At 40.9% G+C, this 12599-nt stretch overlaps 1 protein-coding gene across 2 annotated transcripts in view; it reads left to right on the top strand.

The window, feature by feature from the left end:
* The window catches only part of LOC144040306 (partitioning defective 3 homolog), a 284979-nt gene that overhangs the window by 78498 nt on the left and 193882 nt on the right, over nt 1-12599 (top strand). For both annotated transcript variants that reach the window (XM_077554419.1, XM_077554418.1), the window contains exon 3: nt 5989-6163. In XM_077554419.1, the coding sequence (XP_077410545.1) occupies nt 5989-6163 (175 nt within the window). The remainder of the gene's footprint in view (nt 1-5988; nt 6164-12599) is intronic.

The following is a 12599-nucleotide window of genomic DNA, read 5'->3' as shown; positions in this document are numbered from 1 at the left end:
AAAGTCAGCCCAACAGTGACAATTGATTTCCTCACAAACAAGCGTGGTTATTGAGTTTGGGGTGTTAAACTTGACACTCTCTAGCACGCACACACACACGGGTCTGATGAAGCTTTTCCTGCTTATGTGCTCTGTGGTGAAAAAGTTAGCCTAAGCTGAAAAGGCTGGCTGATGTAATGTGGCTTTAGATGCAAAGTTAAGGCACATTATTGTACAATAATGTAATAAAAATGTTGTTTGAAATGCTTCACACAATACTGATTTGCTTTAGTAGCCATGCTGGGTCAGTACAGTAGTTGGTGATGTTCCTTAGCTAGTGGTGCTAATCTTCGAGCTTTGATCGTGATTACAAATAGTACGCTGTTAATGCAATAGCCTTCGTAGTCTTTTATTTTGAAGATGGCCTTCGTAGCACGTGGTGGCTTGACGGCTAGCTTGACTTGCGTTCTCAACCTTTCATCTGGCCGTTTTTATTTCCCAAAATCATGTTTAACCCGTGGGCAGTATTTTATTTTGAAATGGCTTGGTCAGAACCAACAAAAAGCCCAAAAATGGTCACAATAACGCCTAGGGGTTAATCACTAATTAAAGATGCATATAAATTACGCTGTCACCGTCACTTGAACTCAACCGTTAGCGCCTAGCGCCTAGCAACGAGTGCTCTGCTGGCTCCTTTTTAAACTTGTCCGACGGCTGTGATTTTGCTTTCTTTCTTTACCAATAATGTGGATCCGATCTAAATCGTGGTTTTTAGTTTTTTTTAATCTGTTCCAACACTAACCGGACCTAGCCAGTACAAGAATGCCCAAATGGACACAACCACTTCTCCTTCTGGTAATTATTGGGAAAATTTTTCTGAATTGTAGGCGGTTTAGAATTTGACATGAATTGACATGACACAGTAAGTAATGAGAGTCCACTGGTTGGGGCTGCAGGAAAAGAGCATGATAATCGCAATTACAATCACATCTTTGTTGTTTCAGTTCAAATATACTCACCCATGCTTATACTGAACAGTTAACATGCATGTCCTTTATTTTCATGAATGGCTGTTTTCACCGTGAATGTTTTCCAAAACTTTCGTCACCCAATTTTTGCAATTTCAGGCTTCAAAATTAGTTGTCATCGTCTTGTCATTGTGTCATTCACTATATCTTCTCAACGTGAGGGTGGAGAGGACAAGTTTCCTGCTGGGTGATTTATGTCAGCCGTCCTTTCCACTTTCCTGTGAAAAAAAACAAAAAGCTGTCATGCCGGATATGGATCTAGCTTCGCATCATCTTAGCGCAGGTATTACGCATCTCTTGTGGCACTGGTAGCTCTGCCCGTGACTGCTAATAACCTCACTTGTCTCGTTTTTTTTTTTCATGGCATCACTGAGTGAGCGCTTGGGACAACTGTTTTGTAATGTTGCCAATCCTAATACCAGCGCTCTGCGGCAGATCAGAAGGTTTTGGAGGTGGCGGGATGTCTTTGGTGAACAAGTAAGGCTCGCGAGGCAAAGAGAAGGCGCAATGCAGCCAGAGGTTGTCAAAACAGCTCCCCGTCTCCTCCTCAGCTGCTTCCCATCCATCTCACGCTTGTCCCGTCTTTGCTGCCAAAAGTGGGAACCAGATCAAACGCGGGCCAACATGAAAGGCAACCCTGACATGCTTTTTTCCCCCTTCGCATCTTCCTGCTCTCATTGTGATCGAATTGGAAATGTTCTAACCAAAGTATCACCTGTCGGCTGCAGAAAATGCCTTCCTATGTTCTGCGTCATCTTAACCCTTGATCTTTATTGTCTCCCGCCGGTTTGTTGCTCTCAAGTTAGCCTCGGGCTAACCGTAACCCAGGTAGATAGGCTATCGGCTGACTGACAATTGTTGTGACAGTTTCTAGACATGGTATAGTTGGACATGGTATCGTTCCATTCTCCATCCCACGGTTTATTTTGAAATTTTAAACCATAAACTGGGTAGTTATTTCACCTTCAAGTTTTGTGTAACGTCATACTACTGTCATAGGGGAAATGAGTGGTTGATGGATGGTGGACCCAAATGCAGGGAAGCAAGGCAGTGAGTCATGAATGAAGTGCAATATGTGGCTTTAATGAAAAATAGGAAAAAAGGTGAACAGATAGCCATGACTGGATGGGGGCGTGGACAGGACGTAACTGGACCGGTCGTGGCAACTGGACAGGACAACGTGACTTACAGTGGCAGGACGTGACTAGACTGGAACGAGGGTGATGTGACAGGACCTGACTTGTCTTGATTTGACTAGTTGTGGTGTGGGTATGACTTGGCTGTGGCTGTGACAACGGCTTGACTGTGGCTGTGGCTGTGGCTGTGACAAAGACTTGGCTGTGGCTGTGGCTGTGACAAGGACTTGGCTGTGGCGAGCCGAGACACACGAGCTTCCACACGTAACATAGACAAGGCACCCACGCCAACTGGACAAACACAACAGACTAAATGCACAAACACTAATGAGACACACCTGGGGAAGGGAAGACACACACAGGTGGACGTGGTTAGACATAACGAGACAAAAACACTAACCACAGACAAAAACAACAAGAACACCCATAACAAAAAAAACGAACAACCCCCACAGAACCGAAACATCACAACTACCTTGACATTGAAATAAACAGAGAATGGAGGACATAAATCAAAACATTTCAACAAGAAACATCACAAAATACTTTATTCAATTCCTCTTGTTGATGTCAGTGTTAATGGTTGAAAGGAAAACAAGTATTGTATCTGGTTGGGGATAGGGGTAAAATAAGTACAGTATTTCATGCACTTCTCTACTGAAACGGTTTTAAAGCACCGTTTATCTAGAGCTTGAAAAAAAAATCTTTCCTCATTGTATTTACTCTCATATTGTTTAAAATTGTCCCTTCCTACCTAGTTCCCAACCTGTGCTTTGAAAAGTTGCTCCTGTCATGCTACTTGACAATTAGCCATGCTGCTCCCATTTGTGTGCCTCCGTCTGAAAAAATAATAATCCATTTTAGCGCTTTCTTTACAGAGCCAAGCAAAGAAAAACATAAATGCGCAAATGAAATGTGAAATTGTCTAATTTCAAAACTGTCTGTGACCAATTCTCAAAGAGAGGAAAAACATTTCTGTGAAGACTTTCGTCATGAAGCTGCATGAGGGCTGACCCTTCAACAGGTTAATTTTTGCCTCTGGCCGTCAGTGCCCTCTTCTCCGAGGCCCAGAAAGAGTTGGAATGAGGCCCAGAAACTAAAATATACAGATGTTAACTAATGATACGCTAATCATATATTTGCCGCTAATTGCTCCACCGCGTCTCAAATGACATACTTTTGCAAACACATTTAGAAGTTGCTGATACTTTTATTAAAAATGCGACTTTGCAAAGACAGCTAAAATGAAGCTCACTCGAGCACAGGCCTCCAGCTAGGCTGAACAATCCGGAACAGATCTGAATGGAAAATCATTCTTAGCCAGGTGATACACTCTAAAAACAGTTGGGTCAAAAATAACCTAAATTTGTGACCGACCCAACATTTTAGTTTATTCATTTGAATCAAAAAGTTGGTTCAAATGAATAACCCACCAAATTATTTAGTTATTTATTTAAACAAAACAACATTTTGAGGGGACTGACTCAACATTTTGGGTGGTGCATGAAAATTGGTTAAAAAATAACCCAAAGTGGGTCAAAAAGTGACCGACACTTTTTTTTTTTTCAAAACAAAATTTTGGAGGGACTGACCCAACATTGTTGTGCATGAAAACAAAAAAAAAGGTAAAAAATAACTCATAAAGGTCTCATAAAGGTCAAAAAGGATCCGATCCAACAAACCCAATTATTAATATTATCTTTATTTTTTTATGAGACCGACTTAACATTTTGGGTTATGCATGTAAACCAAAAAGTTGGGTCAAAAGAATAACCCAATGTTTTGGTTGCTATTCATTAGACCCATTTTTTGGTTTATATGATTAACCCAAGCACTTGGGGTCGGTCCCTTTTTGACCCAAATTGGGTTATTTTTGACCCAACTGTTTTTAGACTGTACGGTTCCACTCCAGTCGTGTAAGTGGCAGTAACTCGGGTCAACTGGCAGACACCTTGGGCTCTATTTTTGTGCGCAGTGCAAATCTGCCGTGACATGCGGTCTAAATCTTACGTTTTGGTATTTTTACAGACTTTGAACGATACAATTTAAACTTGATCAGGAAGATCACAGATTTGTGAAAGTGGTTAATAGGAGCCCACCTTCCACCCGGAACTTCTTGCCTAGCACTTTTTTACACACGCGGTAGATAATAATGCTTACTTTTGACACAGAGATGTATAAATTAAATGTTATAAAACCTTTTGTTTCAAAAACTGAAGTCAAAGTAGGTACATTCGGAATGTACTAAAAAAGTGAAGATGGCCACTATACTATCAACAGTCTTTATCGTGTCTTTAAATGGACAGCTGGCAGGCAGAGAACTCATTGAGTTGCTAAATACTCCCAGGAACGTATGAATAGGAGGCCTGATTACTTTGTCGCTAATTATTCATTTGCTCGTCACATTCACTTTGGACAGTGAAAATACCTCTGGGGACATCTCTCTATCTCTCCCTCTCTCTCTCCCTCACTGTCTCTCTCTTTGTTGTTTGGCGTTACCTTAACATCTTCACACAGCTGTCCTTGTCATCATTTCCATAAAGGGTTGCTGATTGCTATTCTGTAATCTGATTAATGATGCAAAGTTTGGTGCATTGCTTCCTGTTTTTGGTCCAACGTTGATAACTCACAGTAGTAGTCCCAAGCGTTTTTACACAATTTTAACACGCGTACAGCTTTGGGCATTTCTGTTACCTTGTAGATCCTCTCTGATAGTTTCTTTGATACACTGAGCAAAAATTGCCATCAACCCTCACAACAATTGAAACGCTAGTGATGGAAATACAGCGTGATGAAAGTGGAGAGGGTGATTCTGTCAATCGTGTGCAGGTGTCGCACACACATGAGCATTGTCGTTCAAACCCCAAAACGTATTAATACGTTTTTTTTTAATATTTTTTCCCTTCTCTCCCAAAAACGCATTTATATTTACACGTTTGTTGTTTTTTTGTAGAATAGAGCATACAGAAGACTTTGATGCAGCTTCTGACATGAAGAGGTTGCTTAAAGCAATGGTAGTTGAAAAACAAAAAAAAGACGACAGCACAGTATAAGAGATCATTCAGGGCCATGTTGCCACAAACTCTCTCAACAAGTTTGTGAATAATGATGAAACTTAGCTATATTCTAATGGTAATTGCTGCAAAACGGAAACAGATAAAAATATCATTTTTTTTCCTGATGAAAGAAGAGACTCTAATCTTTCTTTTGGTAGATTCCATGTTTTTACAGCAATAGAATAGAATATTCTGTGGGCCTTGGTAAATCAGTCAAAATCCAGTAACACAGCCGGGAGCGAAGGGGGTTGCTTCAGTGAAAATGGCTGGAATGAGTGAATGAGTTAATGAAAAAGAAAACATGGTGGCAAAAGTCACATTTAGTGTGTTATTTTTCATAGAACGTCTAACTGAAAATGTGCGGTATAGCAAAACTGCTGTTTTTTTTTTTTAACTGTCAAAAAATACACTGCTATTTTTGAGAACAAGAGATAGATCAGCTTTTGTTGTTCTCTTGTTCAGCTATTAGATTTGCAGTTTGTATTTAATTGAAGGTTTAAATATTTATCATTTTAGTATAAAACAGTATAAGATTAGGAAACATTTTGGACGGATTAGACCTTCTTCCGCATCCAGCAGAAAAGCTCTTTCTGGCATCCAATAAATAGTGGTCTTCTGGATGTTATTATTAGTGGATCGGGCTTTTTACAGTACACTACAACTACGTCTAGCAAAGTTCTACTGCAAGTAAGCCAGACTTAGCAGTTAATTGTATGTGCTTGACTCTTCTGTAGTCCGTTTTGCCAATATTTTTCGTAATATTTTTTTATGCTTTATTTCTCTTAACAGTTGGTGGCCGTATATGAAGAGCAAGATCCTCACAATGGAGGCGACGGCACCAGCGCCAGCTCCACAGGCACTCAGAGTCCCGAACCATTTGCCGGCGAGCTGAGATCAACATCGGCTTTCCAGCCCTACCAAGCCAACAGCGAGATTGAGGTCACCCCATCTGCTTTGAGATCAAGTGAGTTTTAAAGCACAACTAGAAAAATTCCCACGGAAATTTTGAATGGGACTGCTGACTCTTGTAAATGAGCTGAACAGTTTAAAATTTAAACGACTGGAATCGGTCAAGAAATGTGGAAGTTAACCATAATCAACATCAAGTAAAGGTATCTCACTGTCCCTTTAAGAAAAATGCACTTTCACGCACGCACATTTGACCTGGAGACGTCACGCACCCAACATTCCATTGATATTGTATGAGAGACGCACACCTGGAACAAAAGCTTCTCACGACTTAACGGTTCAAGATACAGATTCAAGACATAGCTCGTTAGAACGGCAAGGGTTTGGGGAACACGAGCATGTTCTCATTTTTTTAATCGGATGAAAAATGACCAAATGAGAGCAGGTTGAAAACTTATGATTTATCAGAAATGCAGGGGTAAAGGCACCTGAATTTAACATGGAAGAGATAGGCGAGTTCGTCCGACTTGTCCTCGCTTAAAGCGAAAATAAAGGTACTAAATGACACCTTAGCCAAATAAGTTAGTTTGTCTGAAAGAAGAGACTTGTCAGTACAAAATGTGAGAATTTGATGTCTAGTGAGCAAAGATTGTGGCCATGGTGACGAGTTGAAGTGAAACTTTTCGAAATACATTTTTTTAGTTCCCGTCACTCTAAGGTTAATTGCTCAACAGAGTGTGTTAGAAGCCTATTTCACTCACTGTCTTTGAACCCGCACAGGTGGGAGAGCTTTCATTCCTTAAAAAATGATTTTGACACTGAGCTAAAGATGGGAAAAATTGCTACAAAGTGAGCAAAAATTTATATCGGTCGGTTAACGTATGCGCGTGCAGCGTGTCTTGGAAAAAGGTGCTTGATCTGTAATTTGTCCCCCCTTTCTCCATTCATTTCCTATGGGAGTTTTTGGGGAATTGCGTCGCCATGGTAACTCAGAATTCCTAGAAAAGTAATGCCGCACCGAGTCAGATCGAGCCGCATCGTTTGATACCGCATTTGTCCCGGTGCGATCTACGGTACGGGCCGCATTTTTGCGGAAAAATCTGGGGATTTTCTAGGGTGGAGAGTAATATGTGCTGCTTTCAGCAGTCCCATAATAATAAACCCATTTTCTAGGATAGTAATATGTGCTGCTTGCTACGCTCAGCAGTCCCATAATTAGCTAATTGAAACAAAGCATAGTGGAAAGACTTCTGTGCTTCCATTCAGCTTGATTTATTTGTTGTAAATCTTGCTGCTGGAAAGCGTTGTAAACAAATGAAGAAATATGTATTTTTGAATCAATCCGGCTGTCAGTTCATAACAAAATGAAAAAAACGTTAAAAAAATCAAAACTCCATCCAAACAAGGAAAGAGGAATCAATTGTTCGACTTGACATTCTGCAGCCGTACCACGCGGAGCCAACTGTCTGTCAAGACGATGCGTCACATACAGGGAATGCCAATGCACTGACTCCAACCGACAAGCAAAAACCCAGACAAAGAAAAGGAAACAGAGACACCGTCTTTGCTGTTTAGTCATGCGCGAATCTCAGCGCACGTGCCCCGCAAAGGTGGGACATGCACGTAAACCCAAAACGCCACCCCCAAGTCATCCGCTCAGACGCCGCTCATGCACACGCGTTGACGTTGCGTGAAGTGGAACCAGTAGGCTGATGCTCGGCTGTCTTCAAACTTCAAAGCTCATCCGTGACCAGAACTCACATAAAAGCACCCGTGCTATTGTAAAAAGTTCATTTGCAATCTGTCCGCGGTAAAGATTTATGGAAACTTTTGGTGAGAGTAGTTCAAGGCCTTGGACAGTAAGGAACGCATTTTAGTTTGAAGAAGTTTGAAAATGTTTTTTTCAATATCACAGGCAATGCCAATGATAAGTTTTTTTTTGAAAGTTAGGGATAGACCGATTATCGGCTGGGCCGATCATCCGTGCCAATATTCAGCATTTTGACAAATATCAGCATCGGCCATTTTGAAGAATCATACGCCCAATAATAGATCCATTTTAAAAAGTGTTACCTTCAGGACACTAGTTATTTACATTTTCAGAGATGCTGCTGGACCTGCAACTTCTGTTTTTGTTTGAAATTTAAATTTTACTTCTGTATTTCGTATATTTTAAAATTTTGGAAAACTTTATCTACTGTTGAAAAAAGTTTTTATTAACTTTTTAAAACATGCTACTGGCCCTGGGAGATCCTTGAACTTTTTATTCGATTTTTAAAACAAAGATGTCTATTGACTGTTTTTTTTTTTTTTTTTTTACTCCAATATTTAACGAACCCTAAAGGTTGTTCAATAAACATATTCTTAAAAAATTAAAACATTTAAAGAGCTGGAGTTTCTATTTTTTCAAATTTTGATGCCAATATTTTCCCTTTTGGAAAAGGAATATCGGCTCCAAATATCGGTTATCGCGGTCCTTGACTACTAATAATCGTCATCGGCCGTGAAAACACCATATCGGTCTATCTTTATTGAAAGTACAGGATGACTGAAACGGTATACATAGTTCAATTATTTTGTGGCGATATCACTGATACCATTAGATTAATCGATTATCAAATTAATCGGCTATAACTATTTTAATGATCGAGTAATAGTTTGTAGCCATTTTTTTCATTTAAAATTGTCCGAATCCTATTACAGCATATCAACAGTAATTGTTCACTGATTTCTGTAGCCCTTCTGTGTTTAATCAAAATAACACATTTGCAAACATCTGTTTTTATGTTGGAAAACAATGACTGAACCGGTAACATAGTGCATCAACCCCCCCCCCCCCCCTTTTTTTTTTTTTTTTTAAATACCATAACAAATATCAAATACAAAATAAACGCTAATCACTGGTTGCAATTGAATGCAAAATTTAAATGAATTTGATTAGTCGATTAATCGATTGAATAATTGATAGATTAATCGATTCTAAAAATACTCAATAGTTACTGCACTAGTTCTGATGACAATTCCAGGACTACCTCAAGGTCCAGGGGTGTCGTGATTCAATATTGGCGAGTAACAGAAACACCAAAGAAACAAGCAACCTTCACTCCTGAGTTGTCGTTGAGCAAACCGGCAGTGAAATTGCTTATCAGAAATCAAAGTATGGCAGCACTGAGGCAGGGAGGCTATTTATAATCATCTTTTGGAGCCACATTGATTGATTTCCCCATTGACTCCCCCCAACTAATGCCTTCCTTGTTTTGTCTTTCCAAAACCTTGGGGCCTATTTTCAGACGTGCAAACGCGCCGCGTAGGTCAGACTTTTAATAACTTGACGGAACTAAATTCCAATAAGGAACACAATGTTTCTTCTCCTCGATATTATATCACACTATGGCATGCTGAAATTCAGTAACTTCAGTAAAGTCCACTGACAGGAGTGGTGTGAGGGCATTAAATGGATTGAATGCGTGTCTGTGTATGAGTTCCAAGTCTGAGCCTCTCCCAGCGGATTTTGATTGACTTCCAAAGGCACTGATTGCCCATTATAGATAAAGTACCAGGTTTAGGTTTTGGAACCGCATGCTGCTCGGTCTGATAGCAGCTACTGATACCAATCTCTGTCATCTGCCTTCTTGCTTTATCTGTTTCCTCGGTCCAGAACCACCTCCTCCAATCTCTCACTCCACCAACAAGCCGGTGATGCAGATCATTCTTTAGGTTTTGATCAGGAAGTTGAAAACCTGGACCGTAGGCCCGAGGTGTGAATTGCGTCAGTATTGACGGAAGGTCTGTCCAATTTGTCACTGACGGGTATCCATTTTGCTGATGAATGATAGGAAAATGACGGAAGTGGGAATTCTGCCGCCAGTGGAATCGTCACTAATCGTCACTAATCGTCACTAATCGTCACTAATCGTCACTAATCGTCGCTACTAGGACTCCTGCATGGATGATGTGGTCCATAGATTTCCATACAGTCCGCTTTGTGCCGCTACCTGCGCGCGACGTAGCAGTACGTTCTCCGATTTCTCCGATTGGCTGCCGCTGACGAAAACGGTCCTAAAATAGTGGTGACGAACTATCATTTTGGCGATGACAGACGCGTGGCTAAAAATGAGATGACACAGTGATTACAGTTTGGTTCTGACGATGATGAACGGGCGGCCCGGTTAGTGGCGAATGACGAATCATCTCTGTGGTAGTCATCTGCTGATTGGTCCAGTCTGATGGTGGTTTTGTAATTATTTTGCTCTTCTAATGTCTTTTGAAAAATTGGTCTTAACAACATAGGACGATAATTATCAAATTATCACTCATTCACTCCCAGCCATTTCCCGCCTGACTGATTTTGCAAGGCCCACAGAATATTCTGTTTTATTGCTGCTATAAAACATGGAACATATCAAAAGAAAGATTAGAGTTTCTTCTTTCATCAGGAAAAAAAAAGTATATTTGTATCTGTTTCCGTTTTCCAGCAATTAGGATCATTATTCACAAATCTTGCAACACGGCCCTGGTTGATCTCTTATACTCTGCTGCCACCCGCTGGCCACTTTTGTAATAACTGCCGTTGCTTCAAACATTCTCTTTATACGTTTTTTTGGGAGCAAATGAGTTCATCACTTCATTAACTTCAGCAGCATGCTTGCTCATCTCACAAAACTTGCCCCGTCATTACAACACCGATAGCACTTTTTAAACTCGTCAGACCCCCCCTGAGCCCCATCTTCTACCTTATTGAGCACGGGGGAGGGGGGGGGCTGTCGAGCGTGTACGCTCTAAATCATACTCAGCCCTGTTGGGAGAGCAAGAAGGCAGTTCCCAGGCTGGGTTTTGAAACTGCTAACAAGTGGGTGTTCAGTTCACGCTCATCGGGCCGATTGGTCATAAAAAACACTCATGCTGTCATAATATCATCCCCACCCTATTATAGCTAATTATCGAAATGACTAGCGGTGTTAAATGTTGAAGGGAGCGTTTTGGAAATGAAGTGCGAAGTGTTTGAAGTGGCAAAAGACCCCACTCAGCACTGCTGGGATTGTGTTACCAGTACCGTAGCCTGTTATTGCTCCTGTAAGGGTCTCAATAAAAGCGTAGCCAAACAGCTGAATCATGCTGCGCTATGTGTGTGTGTGTGTGTGTGTGTGAGAAAAATCTTTTTGACTGCTTTATTACTTCCTTCACACAGCTGAGGGCAACGCTGCCGAGCGTTCGTGTCACACTTAAACCAACATAAGAGCAGTCGGGCCTGAATGAGAAACATAATGATTTACACTCGGTGACATCGAGGCATCAACTTAAATGGCGAGCGGCATTAACCCTGCGACGGGGAGCATGGGAAGCGAAACTACGTTTGTTTGCTTTCAATCGGCCGTCATGTCAGCAGCAAAGATGCTTTGCAGAAGCACATTACCAGGACGGATTAGTAGGCTGTAATGATGTTGGAATTTTGATGTCCCTGGGGTTGGTGAAGGACTCTGGTTGGCGCTGGATTTCACTTTCCTTTCTTTTCTTTGATCCTTCCTCGGGTCTCCTGACAGCCTCACGACTCTGGCTGGAAGTGTTCGGTTTAGGTGAACGGTATGGGATTTTTTAAATAGGTTTTAGGTGAACTAATGAATACACACACACTCGCACGCACACGCAGATACACATACTCACCCACATACAAAAAAAAGAAGAAAAAAAAGAGCAAAGTTTGTACAGACAATTGAGGGGGGAAAAAAAGTCTCAAAAATTGACAAGAAAACAACAACTTTAACTGAACAGCTGAGACAGACCGTATCATAACCAAATTGTCACTTTCCTTTCTTTTCTTTGATCCTTCCTCGGGTCTCCTGACGGCCTCACGACTCTGGCTGGAAGTGTTCGGTTTAGGTGAACGGTATGGGATTTTTTAATAGGGTTTAGGTGAACCAATGAATACACACACACTCGCACTCATCCACATACACACAAAAAAAAAGAAAAAAAAAAGAGCAAAGTTTGTACAGACAATTGAGGGGGAAAAAGAAGTCTCAAAAATTGACAAAAAAACAACAACTTTAACTGAACAGCTGAGACAGACCGTATCATAACCAAATTGTCACTTTTCTTTCTTTTCTTTGATCCTTCCTCGGGTCTCCTGACAGCCTCACGACTCTGGCTGGAAGTGTTCGGTTTAGGTGAATGGTATGGGATTCTTTAAATAGGTTTTAAGTGAACTCATGAATACACACACACTCGCACGCACGCACATACAAAAAAAAGAAAAAAAAAGAGCAAAGTTTGTACAGACAATTGAGGGGGGAAAAAAGTCTCAAAAATTGACAAGAAAACAACAACTTTAACTGAACAGCTGAGACAGACCGTATCATAACCAAATTGTCACTTTCCTTTCTTTTCTTTGATCCTTCCTCGGGTGTCCTGACGGCCTCACGGCTCTGGCTGGAAGTGTTCGGTTTAGGGGAACGGTATGGGATTTTTTAAATAGATTTTAGGTGAACTAATGA

Source organism: Vanacampus margaritifer, chromosome 20 (assembly GCF_051991255.1).
Source record: "Vanacampus margaritifer isolate UIUO_Vmar chromosome 20, RoL_Vmar_1.0, whole genome shotgun sequence".
Classification (NCBI taxonomy): domain Eukaryota; kingdom Metazoa; phylum Chordata; class Actinopteri; order Syngnathiformes; family Syngnathidae; genus Vanacampus; species Vanacampus margaritifer.
This window is presented reverse-complemented; position numbering and strand designations above follow the sequence as displayed.